General features: G+C 39.4%; 1 protein-coding gene across 1 annotated transcript in view; it reads left to right on the top strand.

Moving 5' to 3' along the window:
- Nucleotides 1-17,839, top strand: part of TRHDE (thyrotropin releasing hormone degrading enzyme) — a 215,131-nt gene that overhangs the window by 157,444 nt on the left and 39,848 nt on the right. Inside the window, exons 10-12 of the mRNA XM_061367998.1 lie at nucleotides 3,326-3,414; nucleotides 12,446-12,579; nucleotides 12,678-12,733. Coding sequence (XP_061223982.1) covers nucleotides 3,326-3,414; nucleotides 12,446-12,579; nucleotides 12,678-12,733 — 279 coding nt within the window. The remainder of the gene's footprint in view (nucleotides 1-3,325; nucleotides 3,415-12,445; nucleotides 12,580-12,677; nucleotides 12,734-17,839) is intronic.

Raw genomic sequence — 17,839 nt, 5'->3', positions numbered from 1 at the left:
CCTCTGAAGCTCAGCAGCATTTCAGGCAGATTAAACACGCCATTCCATAGCTCCGTTTCACCCAGGGGCTGAGTGTTCTACATAAATAGGCATTCAATTCTTGCAGACATGTTCATGAGGGCAGGAGAATTCTGTTCCACAGCTGCATCACCTTTCAGAGTAGGATATGTCCTCATTTCGGTAGGATTTACCTAGTTGGAGGTAATATAAAATAATATAAGGTAATACAAAAAACTTTGCTGTATAGATTTTGAATCTACAGATTATCTTCCTATGAAGTTCTTTCCCAAAATAACAGGTGTCCATGTGTATGTTCCTACACAAATACTGGTGTATGTGTATGTATGTTTTTAAATCACAGGTACATGAGCAGCTCTCCGTATCTTTTATTTTGCAGTTTAACTTCTTCAGTATGAGTTATCCCAAGAGTCATAAAAATACCATGCAAATGCAGGTTTTAATTTTTTTCATATGCCAAAGTTCCTAATCTTTCAAATAACGTACAATCCTTATCACACAGTATCACAGAATGTTAGAGATTGGAAGGGACCTCAAAAGATCATCTAGCCCAATCCCCCTGCCGGAGCAGGAACACCTAGATAAGGTTACACAGGAACGTGTCCAGGCGGGTTTTGAATGTCTCCAGAGAAGGAGACTCCACAACCTCCCTGGGCAGCCTGTTCCAGTGTTCCGTCACCCTCACTGAGAAGAAGTTTCTTCTCAAGTTTAAGTGGAACCTCTTGTGTTCCAGTTTGTACCCATTTCCCCTTGTCCTATCATTGTTTGCCACTGAGAAGAGCCTGGCTCCATCCTCGTGACACTCCTCCTTTATATATTTATATACACTAATAAGGTCACCCCTCAGTCTCCTCTTCTCCAAACTATAGAGACCCAGCTCCCTCAGTCTTTTCTCATAAGGGAGATGCTCCACTCCCTTAATCATCTTAGTTGCCCTGCGCTGGACTCTCTCCAGCAGGTCCCTGTCCTTCTTAAACTGAGGGGCCCAGAACTGGACACAATATTCCAGATGGGGTCTCACCAGGGCTGAGTAGAGGGGAAGGAGGACCTCTCTCGACCTACTAACCACCCCCCTTCTAATACACCCCAGGATGCCATTGGTCTTCTTGTCCTCAAGGGCACAATGTCGGCTCATGGTCACCGTGTCGTCCACCAGGACCCCCAGGTCCCTCTCCCCTACACTGCTCTCTAACAGGTCGTTCCCCAGCCTATACTGGAACCTGGGGTTGTTCCTGCCCAGATGCAGGACTCTACACTTTCCCTTGTTATATTTCATCTGCTTAATTTTGTCTAATTTTTCTTCATAACAGTTTGCCAGCATCTTTTTCATTATGGAGAATTCTTTAGAACTGGATGTATTTTTAAAGAGGATTCTATCTCCTAAAAGTTTTTTTTAACAGGCTCTAAAACACTGCTAGTTGTCTAGTAAGTGCATTTACTAGGACGCACTCTGGTACATCCTTTTGCAGCATCTCCTCAGTGCCCTCGCCTGTCAAACCCAGAAGTTAACCGCTGCTGAAGCTGAAGCAGTAGGACACGCACAACACGTTTTCACTTTGTTACTCCAGTTCATACTCCAGAATATTAGTTGAGCCAACAATGAAGCTAACTTTGTCTTCCAACCCCACACTGAGAACTGGAGAAGCTAATGCACCAAGAGACATCCTGTTCTGCTAGCTGTGTTCTGGAGGGGTGGTAATGACCAGCACAAGGAGTCGGCAGACTGATAAAGGCAGTAGCATTTTCAAATGCCATAGCTTAATTATCCAAAGTGTCTGTCAGACCATGTGCTCATGTGGAGTTTGTCTTCATAACATGAGCAGGTTTAGTAATTTTCCCAGTGTGTCATAATAACAACATTCGGAGAACCCAAAATCACATGGGGCCTTTTTATTTTCTCCATATGGCAATAAATGTCATATTTTCTTTCTAGTGTCACTCGTAGCTCTTTCAGCTATGTAGTTTTCCAAGTATCTCCCCCTCTCTACTGAATCACTGCTGTATAGATAAGCGTTTCCTGACACACACAGTGCTGTTCCAAGTGCTGCAAACTTCTTTGTGTACGGGGGCTCTTTGCAAATGGGTGGGGAGCCAGGAGCCAAGTGTGGCAGCAGGGTTGGCAGGACAGGGGTCTTTCTTTCCCCTAACCCCCCCCAGAAGTGAGGCCTTTCAAGCTAGCACTGCAGTTGTGGCACATTTGAGTGGTGTATGTAGTTCAGTGGAGAAGGCTTCTGGGTAAGCAGAATGGAGCAAACTTATCTTTTTAGTACCATAGGCTCGTTTTGGTTTTGTGTATTAGTGGGAGAGAAGCTGATGTCAACATCAAGAACTTGCTGACACTCATCCTTGCATTATCTTAATGTGATCAATCTGAAATGATATACTTATTTGGTATCAAAGTGGTAGCATAAGGTGTTACCTAAGCTGGGGCTGTTCTCTTGCCATGTCGCCTTGCTTGAATGCACACAGACTCCCTCGACAAAGGTACCGCTGGTACCATTACTGAGTACTTCCCCATGACTGGTGTACAAAATCACATGTTGCACTTTCACTGGTTGGTGAAATGATACTATTGGGAGCTCAAGACTAAAGGTGGTGATGAAGACACAGAAATTCATCCCTTGACTTCATATAGTCAATTCCTGTTTCTTGAGATAAGAGACTTAAGTAAATTATAACCTATAAATTATAAATAACAAATAATTTGTGATACCCTATGAGGAAGTTGGGGTCTGATTATACCAGCATATCTCCAAATCCACATGGAATGTTTTGTCCAGCTTGATACACATAAGTGATAATATATGGTGGAAAGAAGTGGATTGCCATCCCATTTGTTTTGTTTTTATAAACCAGGAGCTATGAAAGCCCATCATAGCTTTCTAAGAAGTTACTAGAAGAGTATGTTATTTTTAAACTTTGAGGTCCCTATAAATCAAGGCATATTTTACCTGGATATTCTCTTTTTCTAAATAAATATAAAAAAGTGTTCTGTCTATGGGAAATCATTATTTCCTCCTTTGTGAATCACTTTGTTAAATTAGGAAAGCCTTGAAAAAGAGTCCCATTATGATGATAGTGTGTGAAAAATGTAAAATATAATTTAGTTTTTTTTAAGATGAATGACTTTTTCATTGTTTTATCGCTAATAGCAAATGCATTTCAAAATCAAAGTAACTTGATAGAATCCACATCTTAACACTGCTACTGAAATTGTGTTTTGATTTCTATGACATGATCCCTGATTGCTGTGAGAAGAATCAGTACAGTATTTTTGTTCTTAGATTCCCCCTCCTTTGTCTTGCAGCTACTTGTGGCAGATTCCATTAACAATTGCAGTAGGAAATACGAGCCACATCTCATCAGAGGCAATTATATGGGTGTCTAACAAATCAGGTAAAAATAAACTTTCCTCCCAGTGGAATCTCATAAAGCATACTTGTGTTTTCCTCAACTGTTTCTTTGGAATTGATCCTAGATAATTGTTTAGTTTCTCTGCACCCAGTTTTAGCTACTTGAAATGAATTACAAAGAAAGGAGACTTGGGAAGGGAGGGAGGAGGAATGAAGGATGAGTAACAAGAAGGATTTATAATTATCACAGAAGTTAGAGAGTATAATGAAAAGCGTTTACATAGAAATGTGTACCTAAGTGCTAAGTATTTTATATTTAGCAACACATATCAAATCATTGATGAATGCAATTCACTTTATAGATTGGTGAAAGTTAAATGTAATATTTTTATAGCAAAGCATCTGATGAGTATGACCTAGTAAATGCAAAGTATTTAGAACTGTAGCATTTTTAATGCTAATCCATAGTTGAAACCAGGGCTAAGAAATGTTTGCTGTCATTAAAAAAGTTCTTTATTGATCTATCAAAGTATTTCTTCTCTCTATTAGATAACCAGATGCTGGACCTCGAAAGTGCATTACTACTTATTTTCTTCCTCCTCAGTTCCTACATCTCATAATAGTTATTGTCCTAAGGGCAGCTAGGTATAGATACCAGTGGGTTTTTTTCACCTAAAAAAGGAATCCTGTTATAGACATTTTGTGAAATATTAATCTGTTTCTTGGGAGTTCATGCCACATCAGCTGACAGTTTTGGACTAGAATTGAAGAGAGTGAGGGAAGGAATGTGGAAATTTGAATAAAATTATTATATGAAAGGGAAAAGAAGGATCCATGCATCCCTTTGGCACATGGGCTTTACAAATGCTGCCTCACTTTGCAGAAATATATCACATTAGCCATACTTTTTAATATTAACACCTAGTTCAAAATCTGTTTGCACTTTCACAATCTGCCGTAATGACCTGCTCTACTTTTGTCCTATGGGGCTTGATTGAACACTCATTTAAGTTAATAGAAATATTCCCACTGACCAGAGAGAGTTGATCATTTCATTTCATCTCATCTCATTAGGTTGCACATGCATGCCTCCTTCCTTGTGCTCCTGCCTTGAACATTCAGTGTGTCATGATTATCTGCACAGTTGCATCCTTATTGCCTTTCACTTGCAGAGTGCTGTGGAGGAACAAGTCCATAAAACCTCTACCCACTCTTTTAAGATCTACTGCTCCTATTGGAATGCTTTCAAGGAGTCAACAAATTAATGATGACCAGTGTGAGCAATGATTTTGGGGTGGCTGCTATATAGAAATTAAAGAGGAACCTTTTGAGTCATCAATTTCCTGTGTAGTGAATCAATGCCATTGTGATCTGTTGTCATTATCCTTGTCCTTCCTCATTACTTACTCACTCATTCATTTGCTGTGCCTCATTGAAAGTGAGACTGTAAACTTATGACTATAGCAAGGATGTCCTCTTGCTTTTACTTATTGTTTAGCTCAGCTGGAGAATTCCTCAACATAAAAACTCAGTAAGAACACCCCTGGACGTACTCAGTGTGTGAGTCATTGTATGTACTGTTATGTGTTGGGGCTGGTATAGATGATTTTGTGATAGTCCTGGAGATTTTCTGCAGCTGGTATGTTTGTTTCATGGGGATGTGGGAGGATTCTGAGACTGGAAAGGATGACTTCCAAGACTGATTCTTGTGGATGTGAAGAATCCTGAAGACTTTCTGTTGTGCAGAGGACACAGTTTCACTGTTGTCCCAGTGAGTAGTGTGGGAATCTCTGCAAGCTGGAGGTGAAACAAACTACTCCAGAGGATATTTGCCAGATTAGGAGTGGTCACATTACTCTTTATGTGAGTGCAATTGAATGTGGATACACAAATCAAATTTGGAGGAAATGCTGTTCATGAGTGTGGTTTCCATGCCCTCTTTAGGAAGGAGCTGGCATTTCCTTCTTGTTGACTAAACTGATGTACTAAAGAAGCTTCCAGTGTAACCTGAAGAGTGGATAGGAGACGATGAACAGCTGTCTGTTGTCTGTCATGTAGTTCCAGTCACATAACTCATTTAAGCTGCCAGTAATGAAGAGGATCCAAGTTAACGACTACTATTGTGATACCTTGACATACCACTTTTTTTCAATAAAATTATCCTTATCTGTGTGTTATCCGAGAGAAATGAAACCACAGCAACTTTGAAATAGCTACATTTATTGCCATGAAGAAATATTCTTCTCTTTGCAGTAGTTTAAATAACAATTTCCCAGGGGAGTACACCCACTGCTTTGCACTAGAGTTCACCAGGTATAGTGATTTGGTGATGGAAGAGTCTCTTCGTCCATGTGCCTCCAGGACAAAAGAGAGAATTACTGGTTTTTTGCATCCTCTCTACTACTGTGTCTGTGACTTCATCAAAGTACTGTAGGATGCCAGTTGGAATTTTCATGAACAAGGGGTAAGAGGCTGTTGTTCAGTCTTGTGAGAGCCACTCAAATGGGATGCTTGGATTGCTGCTCTCTACTTGTGTTGGCTGTGTCTGGTTACATACTAGAGATAGTGAGGCAAGCAACTCACTGGTTGTTCAATATGCTAAGCAGGGTTATTTCAGATGATTGTAGATCATCCCAACCGCTGGCAACAGAGCTCATTCTATCTACTCTTTACACCACCAAGGTGAAGGGATTCTGGAAATTACAACTATGCAGTGTCTTTTTGAGATTTAATTCCTTGTCCTTTGCAACAAATCCTGTAGAGAGGACAGTGCCAGGCCTTGGCTACTTGTCTGACAACATACATTATCTCCAAGATGTTTCATATTCAGTGTAGCTCTCCACACCTGTTTGGGGAAAGTATGTAGTCATAGTGCTGGAAGGTTTTCATCTTCCAAGTGCTTCTGTGAGTCCCTCTTCTCCTTGCCCAGTGAGCAGTAGCATTCATGTAAACATTTTCCCACTTACCAGTTCATACACTGGCCATCAGATGACCCTTTTACTGGCTCAGTTTGTCAGGGCATGTGAAGTGGAGCTGTCTCGTTTGCTGTCACAGCGTTGCACAGATATGTCACCACCACCTTTTTCCCTGTTCACTCCCTGTATCCATGAATGAGACCATTCTGCTTCAGGCGGGTGACATCTATTAAACCTCTGAAAATTAAACCAGTGATGAAGGAGACATCTCATGATTAGCCTTCCTATCTGTGCTGAGGTCAGATACATCACAGTAAGATGGCTGCAATGCTCTTTGTGCTACAGTCTTGTAGGTGTGCTGAAGAATAAATGATTTCACTGGCACTGGAAATCATCAGTGTTGACAAAACTTCTGCTCTGTCATAGTCCCTGGCTTGTTTCTGTTTCTCCTACATAAGTTGCTTCTTTTGTGGTCTCTGTAATGATGCATGAACACAATGTCCACAGCGTTTTGGGGTCAGCCCAAAATCAATAGTGGGTAAAAAGTCAAGGACCAGGTTTGAATTCAGCCCATCCCCACAACTGCTTAGCAGGACTTGAGGGAAGGTCTTGGCGATTGCTGCGGTGTACTAAGTATGTAAGCAGAGGCTCACCTGTCACATTTCTGCAAATCCAAGAGAAGGGCTTTAACCTCAAGCGAGGAGGTTTAGCTAGCATCCACGTCAAAACAGGTGAGCAAGGCTTTGGACATAGGCATGCTTGCTATTCCCTGGGCCCGACTGTTCTGGCATTCAAGCTCCAGGTGGGAAATATGCCCATGCAATTCAACAAGTGCTGCTGAACAGACTGATGCAGCTTTTCAGTTTGCTTCCCTGCCCTTTCCATTTCCACCTTCTGTATCTTGACTGTCTTCTTGTGTCCCTGGGAAATATTCCTCTGATAGACCTTCCTGACTCTGGTAAAGTTGCTCTCATTCAGACTCTTAGTGTCTCCACAGGTTTGCCATGAGATGGGGGAAAGAAAGTTCAACAGGGCAATTGCCTTCCAAACAGCAAGTCCCAACTTACTGTATTACCCCACCTCCTGCTAGATAATCTGTACTTCAGCTGTAAGCCCCTTGACAGTGGTTCTTCTCCACAAAGTGCTTTGTAGAAGACAGCTGCTTCTGAGCTGTGGTTTGCTGGCTGCCCACTGAGGAATAGAGCATTAGTACAGGATCAGAAAAATATCCTTTCTTTTCTTTTTTGAGACAAAGCTGCTGAGCTTGACCTGTGTTGCTTCCAGACTCCACTCTTTTGGCTTTCAAAAGCAGGAGTAAGTAAAATAAATATATAGGTCCTGCTTTATAACTTTAGCCAGCTATAGTGAGGACCAGGGATACAAAACCTGCAATCTGATTTTGACAGAGTGAGGCAGAATCATTCCCATTATCCCAACAGCTGAGCAATGATCCTAAGAGAAGGCTGCTCCTTACATTTTGTATCACCATAGACATCAGCAGTTCCATCATATGGGAATGTTAATGGGTGGAAGGGTAGTCTGAGCAAAAAGTATGTGAGATGTATTTACTGGTGTTCTCCATTTATTGTTATTCACTACACCAAAGCATTTTTTTTCCAACATGGAGATGTTTCAAGTGAGATAGAAAAATCTTGGTGAACTTGATGATCTTGAAGGTCTTTTCCAATCTAGTTGATTGTATGAGTCTAACTTTTTCTCCTGGTTTGTCTTCCCCCTATATGAAAAGTTCTTGCAATAAGATTTGCAGAATTTAGTTAAAGCCGGTATTCTTTCATAAAATACTGTGATGAAATTCCTCATGGAACATATTTTTTTTTTGTCAGAAATTTTTCACTTGCTGTTCTTGGCATGAAGTTGTGCTACTCTTGTGCAATTGTTTTTGCAGGAAAATGGAGTCAGTTGTCCCAGTAGGAAGTCTACCAGCATAAACCAATTTCCTAGTATGCTAAGGGTTGTATGAAATGGAAAGATAAAATAACAACCAAGGTTCTAACCCTTGAAACTGTAGTAGGGCTGTGTTTAGCCCACGCTTTTGTCAGCATTGGAGTAGTGTCTTGCAGAGGGATGCCCTTCACCCAGACCTGCCTCACAAGGTACTCATGTTGCCATGCAAAGGAGCAGGCTTCAATCTTTCCTGCTAGCTTTGATGGAGTTGAAGTTGCTGGAGAGTTGGGAGTGCTCAGAACTTCAAGCCATCTGTTTTTAGGACCAGCTGGAGGGCTGCCTCACACTTCCAGAGCAGGGAAAATTAGAATCAGACCCTAACTGATTTTCTTAGTTCAAAACAAATATCATAAAACCCATTTCCCTAAATGTCTCCTATATGTATATGGCAAAACTAGAAGTTTCAGAGCTATGTTCTTTTTGAGGCACCCAGACAAAACATGACCATGGAAAACTCTTTCTGATGGAAGAAAAGTAAAAAAAAAAATCATTTAATCTGAAGTGCAATTGTATATCTATTGTAGATTGAATTCTGAGAGGCAAACTAAAGCCTTTGAAGACAGATTTCTTCCCAAATGAAATCTTTGTTGTTGTTTAGAAAGTCATGATTGGATTAATGTAGGGTTTAACACGGAATGACTACATTTTCCGTAACTGTAATACTTCTAACAGGAAACTAATAAATGTGTTTATGGTAAGTGGAGAAATTGCCCAGGTGTATAGAAATTTTCAGTGCTGTAATCACCAAAAGAAAGAATTTCTTTTACACAAGGGCATGAGACTCCACAGACTCAAGCATCAAATTCCAGTAAATTATATAGAGCTATGTAAGGCACATGCATCAGGCAGTCCCTTAAAATAACTGCCTCCTTATATGAGCTGGAAAGGCACGTAAGATTCCTGTCATGTATTTTAGGAGAAGGTTGACATGAGTAGTCTTATTGAAATATAATAGTAAGGGGTTATGGCTGGATTTAAACTGACCACAACAGCAATAATGCCATCAAGATTTGAAAAGATACTTTTCTTCATTAAAGCAGTATGTGTTGGAGGTGTTGCACAGCCATTACTTGTGAAATAGGTTATTTAGAACTTGTCATATTTGACTGACAGGTATCATTCAGTATTTCATCATTTCAGAGATCAAAATTTAATAAAAATAATGAAAATTTTATAACATCCAATTTTGAAAATTTTCATTTCATGTATTTATTGATGTATCTATTGATTAATGTGAGCTCATAGCCCATTTGGTACGCTTTTAAGTATCTTAGAGGTACAGGGATTATCCAGTTACAAGTAGCTACTTTCAGGGATGGTGGCATTTAAGGGTTAGTTTACAACAGAAAAGCATAGGTGGAAAGCAGTACTACATTAAAGTGGTAGAATTTTCTACCAGACATGAGCAGCCTGCTCCTGACCCCACATGGCAGTATGCCCCTCAAGAGCCAGAGAAACTGTACAAGTTGTCATTTCCCTCAGCAGTCTCTCCTAGATATAGAAATGGATATTTGTGCTGTTGCTTTTAAGTATCCCACTGGGTTGGTAAGTGTCATGGTTTTAAGCCCAGCCGGCAACCCAGAACCATGCAGCCACTTGCTCACTCCCCCATGTTTCCTCCCCCTGCCCCCAGAGGGATGGGGAGGAGAATCGAAAGAATGTGACTCCCACAGGTTGAGGTAAGAACAGTCCCATAACTAAGGTATAACACAAACCACTGCTGCTGCCACCAATAATAATAATGGTAAGGGAAATAACAAGGGAAGAGAATACAACCGCTCACCACCTGCCGACCAATACCCAGCCCGACCTGAGCAGTGATCTAACCCTTCCGGTAACTGCCCTCAGTTTATATAGTGGGCATGACATGCTGTGGAATGGAATACCTCTTTGGCTAGTTTGGGTCAGGTGTCCTGTCTCTGCTTCCTCCCAGCTTCGCCTCCTCCCTGGCAGAGCATGAGACTCAGAAAGTCCTTGGTCACAGTAAACTTTACTGAGCAGCAACTAAAAACATCAGTGTTATCCCATTGTTCTCAGGCTGAAAGTAAAAAACACAGTGCTGCACCAGCTACTAAGAAGGAGAAAAATGACTGCTACTGCTGAACCTAGAACAGTAAGGAACTGAGATAGGTGAGATTTAGGGGTGAGAGGTTGTATTCACCTAATTAAACGTAAATTAAACAGGGTTGTGTAGATCCAGATTCAGATTCCTTCTCTCCCTGTTTTATGACAGATATTTGATACAAATTGGTTCTAAGAAAGTGCCATTATCACTGTGCTGTAAATTGTTACAGTCTTTTACGGTATTTCTACAGTAATGTTTTTCTTTTATAAGGTTCAGTGATTTACACAGAAGCCAGTTTTCAAGTCCATTATAAGTAGGCTGGAGAAACTGTGTGATTCTGACTTCAGATCCAGTGAAAAAAAGGATTTAAACAGAGGAGCAATTTCAGTATAGCAGTCTAAGAGAGTGTGCTTAAAACTGAGTTATATAGCCCAGTGTTTAACAGACCTCTGTGGCAGGAAGGACACCCGGTGTTAAAACCTTATTCCAAATTGATTGTGTGGCAAAGTATCTTAAGTGCTTTGACAGTATGAATGCTTGGGAAGCTCACAGAGTTACAGGACTTAATTCTGGTTTTCTCAGTCTCATTTCTACGGGATGCATTGGATCTTAAAGAATGTGTTTGCTTGGCACTTCATCACAGATAACTATATGGATGTAGTCAATATTTTAACTAAAACCAGGGGTCTGTATTTCTTTTTCTCAGTCATTATATAGAGTAATTGAATTGAACTGGTGTGAGTCAGTTAGACAAACACTAAAATACCAAGAACAATTGAATAGTCAACAACTGAGTTATTCTGGGGTTAATATTTCTAAGAAGTGTACTTTTAAGAGAACTTAATGATGTCACAACTATGTGAGTGAGGAGATTATTTTCTTTTTTAACCCTTCAGCTTTTTATTTGAATTCATATGCATGATGCAAATCCATTAATTTAAAGCTAAACATATAATTAAGTGTTTTTAGGATTGGGTTCTTGCTGTTCTTATTTTTTGCACCTTAAAATACAGTTGTGATTTTGCTACAGGTATTTAGTCATAACAACTTTTATCTGCAGTCCTAGTAATCTGTTATTTTCTCAGAAATTACTTTTATATGAGAAAGGCTGAAATAATTTTCTTTAGTAAGTCTAGGTACTAAATGCTATGTATGAATTGTGAAGGCTGTATTGTTAACTTTTTTCCCATTAGTTACTTTCACGGAATTCATGCACACCAAACAATTCCTGATTGAATTACTTTTGAAAGAAATATTTTTATCTTTTATTTTTATTATTTTAAAAAATGCATAATACTGTTTCTATTGTCAACCATGTACAAACTACTTATAGTAGAAAAATGTTGCTGAATTTTTTGTGAGCTCTGGTTCATGATAGACTTTGTCAGAATAATTTACTAGATTGAAGGCTCCTTCCAGAGACAACAAAGCCTGAGGCATCATTCCATGATGATGCTTTCCATAGTGAAAAAATTGTGTGTTGTGAGTTCAGAGCATTCTTGTTGTTGAAATCCCTAGCCCTTCAAATAGTTGTGGACTGCCTGGCTGCACAAATACTAAAATAAATTTAGACTTTCAGCCCTAAAGTGATTAATTAAAAAAGAGACGAAAGAGGAAGAACATTATAGTTGATATAAGGTTAATTGGTCTAGCTCTAAAGGGGAGCATCTCACTGGTTAGTAGCTAGAAGCTGTACAGCTGGAAATACTTTAATTTGAAATCCAGTATAAAGTACATGAAGAAACACTTAAGAATTTATTTATTTTTTAATCCCAGGTTTAGTTTTCTCTGTATAGCACATCCATTGAATTATTGGAGTTATGGTTGTAGAAAGCTATTTTAGCATGGTCAGAGACAGGGTACCAGACTTAAAATAGTCACCTCTCATATAAATACTATTTGCCAGTAAAAAAACACCCTGGGAGTTTTCTGTGGTTGAAAGGCCCCCATAGGAATGTCAGCTGGTGTCTGTCTACATCAGAACAGATAAATGAAATTAGTAATCCAACATAATGCTTTTGTTAGTCTTTAAATTAATTTTTCTGCCTTCATGGATATTTACAGAAAGAGAGAATTTAACAAAGAAGTGTAAAACCAGCTTTCCTTCCCATCTTGTCCTTTGTTTCCAGAACACCACAGAATTCCTGCTTTGGAAGAGGCAAGTTGGTTGCTGGGGAACATCAACCAGACCGGCTACTTTAGAGTTAATTATGATATTAGGAATTGGAGGCTGATAATTAATCAGCTAACAAGGAACCATGAGGTAAGCTCCCCTTCTCATCCCTAAAATCTGTTTTGATAGGTGAACTTTCACTGTTTCATCAGCCTAAATGGTTCGATTTTTGTGCTTGCCCCTCACAGGTTATCTCTGTCAGTAATCGAGCAGGCTTGATTGATGATGCATTCAATCTAGCCAGGTATGTTTTTCTGAAGATAATCTATCCTCATACACATTGCTGCAATAACTCATGCGATTATTAGCTCAGCAGTTGAGTGTGCTTTGAAGTTAAATATGTTTTAAACACACTTTAGTTCTTTTTCCCTCTTGATTTTTTGGTTTCTTTTTTTTTTAATTTTTTTTTTTTTTTTTTGAATGGCACATAAACATGCTCTGTAGCACATTCACTGCTCTTGATCAATAGTTGCTGTAGGGTATTTCCGAGTCTGGAGAGGTATGATCAATTTTGCAGCAAGTTCAATTTAACACTTTTGAGATAAATAATCTCTTTCTCTAATGAGTGAGGATTTTTTCTGCTGTTTCTCCCTACTGCCCTGCCTCTCCTCTTTTTTTCTTTATGTGATTTTACTGCTGTATTTGTGATGGAAGGCACCTTTAAGCTTCAGTAATTTTTTTCACCGTGATATGTACTGTTATATCATTTTTCCAGTGTTTGGGGTTTTTTTTCTCTTTTTTTCTGCATGTGACTTTTCATGCAGAATGGGAAATCAGAGGTCCATTGAGCGTTTCTGGAATGTATACAACATTTGTGTTTTACTATGATCAGTTAATGATAACACAGTGCTGCGTAGGTAATGCCTTCTTTATTAAATGAGGCAATGAAATTTTCCCCATTCTGAAATCAGAACATCTGATATGTTAGCAGTGAAAATGTAAAATGAGAAGAAAGTAGTGGAATATTTAAAACTTTTTGATTCTTGGTATCTGGGAACATTGCATCAGTAAAACACTGTGATGTCAAAGGCAGCATGAAGAGAATTCCTTATATTACTGCCTTTTCTGTTTCCTAGTGTATTTATAGCCATATTTGAGCAGGGGATTTCAAGAATCAGCAGTGTTGAGGTACATTTCACTACAAATGGTCACCAGAGATGTTTGAGATTCAGGTACAGTGTCACACAGAAATTATGGCTCAGTGATGTTCCAGCATCACTGCAGTAAAACACAGTTGTGTGCCCTACCACTTTGTTCCTGCTGGCAGTGCTAGGTTGAATATATGGCATAAACTATTCATTAGCCCTTACTTAACGGTCCAGAGATGTAGTAGGGAAGGAGGCATCATGGGGAGAGAAGGAGTATCCATTTGCTTTTTGCATTGTCCTGCATTCTTGCCATGTGGCATTTTCCCATTGGCAGCAGTAAAAGACTAGAAACAGGTCATCACTTAAGATGTCAGTGGACCATGATTTGTGTACTTTTTGGGTACTAGCACATTGCAGAGTATTTCAAAGTATCTAGACTATTATCAACTACTAATTGTTCATTTATGTAATAGTCTGTTCCAAATTTGATTTTGGCACCCCAGAGAAGCAGTGTACAGTTACACAGAATCAGTGTGGCACTTCTGATGAACTGAACAGAGGCTGAAGTGGCTAGACTTCTCTGAAAATCTAGACACTAAAAAAAGCTGTTTCTTAAGTTGAATCTTTAGGTGTGTTTTTCTTCTGAGTCAGTACTGAGCCAGTGTTCTAGGATGTTTTGTTTGTGAAGCACAAAGGCAAGGTCTTGATTAAAAGCCCAATCTGAATTGTCTGGCCAAGTTTTGTCTGCCTAAAAACCACCCACAGATTAGATCAGCAATGCATTAGAATCATAGAAGCATAGAATGGTTTGGGTTGGAAGGGACCTTAAAGCTCATGAAGTTCCAACCCCCCTGCCGTGGGCAGGGTCTCCTTTCACTAAACCAGGTTACCTAAAGCCCCATCCGACCTGACACAAAGCACTACCCCCTTGCTTTCCAGAGCACCTTTATGGTGACACTGATCCTGCTGCATTTTCAGAGATAACTACACTATGCTATGAAGATTTCAGGTTGTAAAAAGCTTGACTTTCTTTTGTTAATGATGAGCTGCAGCAGATTGCAGCTGCATGTGCTACTCATGCACCACGGAAAAAAAGTAGTTGAGCTATATAGTAACAGTGTATACACGTGTGCATAGATGTTCTTTGTGAGTAAATATTCTTCCAACAGAGATAAGTAGCTAGATTCCCACTTCTTTAAAATGCCTGCACAGGCTGCGGTCAGTAGTATTATCTCGACTATGTGCCTTACAAGCCAGTCTGGGTGGAGGAAACATCTGCATGTTTACGAACAGTAGTTTCATGCCCTGTATTTCAAGAGCAGCAATAAAATATGTAGAACTGGCTAAGCTTGTCTGGTAGGGTATGCTTTTTGTGATTTTCTTTTACTTTATTCATCTGTAATTTTTCCTATTAAAAAAAGCCCCAAACAATTATAGTGATGCTGGTTAGTCTAATTGGCTAGCTTACTATATGGTACCTATTTAAAAAGAGTTTGTTTTTTTATTTCCTCTCTCTCAGACAAACAAAGATCAGGAATAGTCCTAATCCATGCTCTGTTCCTCTATCGTGTCTAGGACTAGAGAGACATTAAGAGACTGTTAGAAAAGGTCTGTGTTGGGGTCAGGCTGTGATGGCAGAGCACCTGAACTTCCTGGAGTGTAAAAGCAGATGGAAAAGCTCTTGCTGGGACAGTTGATGGAGAATGCATGTTGATGCTGCAGGGTGGTTTAGGTGCCCCTGCTTTGTCAGGTGTTTTGACTGGACACGTCAGTGTTCCTAACACAAGCTCCGAGGGCTGTAAAAATCACATGGATCCTTTCAATTTTGTCAGAAAGCTGGTGTTCAAAATGCCATCATCAGCCTAAAAACAACTGAGCTTTCCCCCCTTCACTGCAAGGCGCAGTGTAGAAAGTCATTTCACTTTCTTTTGGAGCAGTACCATAGTTTGGATGTTACCTGCCTCATAGATGCAGTGCTGATTCAGTCTCATCTCCAATGCACAGCACGTGTTTTTCCCTGCCCATATAATGACATGTGATGGGGAGATTAAAAACGTACGCTTGTCTCTGACAGTGACGTGAGAAAAGGTAAGTAACCTTATTGACCAGGCATATAGGTAGTAATTGGTAGTTTAGACCTGACTTCTGAGAAAACTGGCTGGTTTTGAGGGTAATTCAGTCCTCAGTTGTGGTCCCTAGTTGCACTGATGTGTTATCTTCTTGTCTACAACTGTAAACATACACATTTTGAGAGGGAGAACTGTGGAATACATACTTTTATTTTAATCCCTAGCTATTCTTTTCAGAGATAAGGTAACGTGAAAATGAAAACATAACTATTTAAATTCATGCTGGTCCTTTTCGAAAGAATTTGTAACAGTTCTTTTTACGGTACTGAAGAGGCTGTATTTCTTCAACGTACCTTGCCCTTAGTAACTTTTGAAGTACTCCCTAGTTATTGAGCAACAGACTTGAGACAGGTAATGGCCATTCCACATAAGAAGTGGCACTCAGTTTTTCCACTGTCCTAACATGGTATGTCCTAATATGATGTTTCTATGTAGTTTTACTGCTAACTGATTTTGTTTGTGGAAAAAGTACAGGTGTTATATTTAATGAAATGTAGTTATATTTAGATCTGGAGAAAGATGAAAACATTGCTCAGATAAATGATTTTGGAGCACATTATTTTTTTTTTAAGGTGTGTTTGATTTCATTCCTCCAAAATGTTTATTATCCTTTTACTGTCCAGCATAATGATCTCTCAAAAATAAACAATATAAGTGAATTGATTCCTCCAAGGAATATTTTGAGCTCTATAACTTTAATTTCATAAGGTTTTGCCCATTTTATATAGAAATATGTTCCTTCTTCTTCCTTCTTGATGTATTTTGGTTCCTAAAACTAATCAAGCAGAGTTGAATTGAATAATAACCATAAAAGAAAGCTAAATCTTCCCCACTGTGTTTGAATTCTTGCAAGCTTGTTTGTTTTTCAGATTTTTAAGCACAATTTTGTTCTCAGCTGTAGTACACATGCACACCCTGAGGATCTGGAGATCTGTATCCTTGGCAGTAGCATAGCTTATGGAAATACATGCCCCAAATTCTTGAGCACCTTGGCACTCTCTCCTTCTTCTTGAAGATCCTTTATCTTTGTTGTTTTTTTGTGTGAAACTTCGGTATAATTTGAAAATACATTGACTGTAGTAAATGATATATGTTGACTGAGAAAGCAAGAGAGACAAATAAAACTGTGGTTCTATTCTGAGCTTAGAGCAGAGGGCAGTTCAGGTAGCTCCAATAACTAGTGCCACAGGAAGTAACAAAGATCCTGCTGTTTCTTGAAAGTGTGAGTAATGTTGTCAGCTTATCCTGTCTTTCTCTTTCCTTACTATAAGGGGTCAGTTAGTAAGTAGGTTAGGTGGGATATTTACTTAGGTATTCCAAAGGTAGACTCATAAATCTGAGTTTGTCACCTTGCAGAGCACTGACAATTAATGGAGAGAAGGATGCACCTAACCTCTCAAAGCCATTTAACCACATAGCATAAGATAAATTACCCTCCTAATATAAGGAGTGTTGTATCACCCCTAGTTCTTCCTTGCTGGGCTCTAAATCTTAATATTCATTTCCCCTCACTAAACTGCTTAACTTAATCCAATATTATGTAAAATCAATAGATCTGCTTTGTGTTCAGCATTAACCACTGTTGAATCAGAATTGACTATGGATACCTATTTTACTGTCATGTAAAATATTTACTGTTATTTCCAGTTCTGGAAGAATCTATCAGTTTTGTTTCTTGAAACCCTATGCGTGTTTCATTCCTCTTTGGTCCTGCCTGCACCATAGTCAGCTCACCCTGTTAAGGTGGCAGGTTCTTGGTTTGCATGCCAGTAGCTCCAGAAACCTGGTGGGGTTTTTTTGATGCTGACAAACTGTATTGCTATACATTAATACCTTGTCTTCTGTGCTGTGGTTGAAGAGATAGTGGTGGAGCTACGGGATATTCAGATATTGCTGGTGGTTCCCTTTCAGGTGGGAAAGGGAACATAGAGGCCTAGTGACAGCACAGTGCATGTCAAGACTACACTGACTACATAGTACAAGACTACACAGGTTACACATTAACAAAGGCCAAAGATAAAACTTGACAGTAGTTTCTGCATATTTCTTAGCAGCATTTCTTTGATGTTTCTTTGATGTTTATCAGAAGCTTTTTCTTAACTGGATTCATGAGAAAGCATGAAGCAGTGTCGT

This window comes from Neopsephotus bourkii, unplaced genomic scaffold, assembly GCF_033783945.1.
Source record: "Neopsephotus bourkii isolate Nb327-2 ecotype Australia unplaced genomic scaffold, CSIRO-AGI_Nbou_v1 NB_1423, whole genome shotgun sequence".
Lineage (NCBI taxonomy): Eukaryota > Metazoa > Chordata > Aves > Psittaciformes > Psittacidae > Neopsephotus > Neopsephotus bourkii.
The sequence above is the reverse complement of the archived record's forward strand: the minus strand, read 5'-3'. Positions and strand labels throughout refer to the sequence as shown.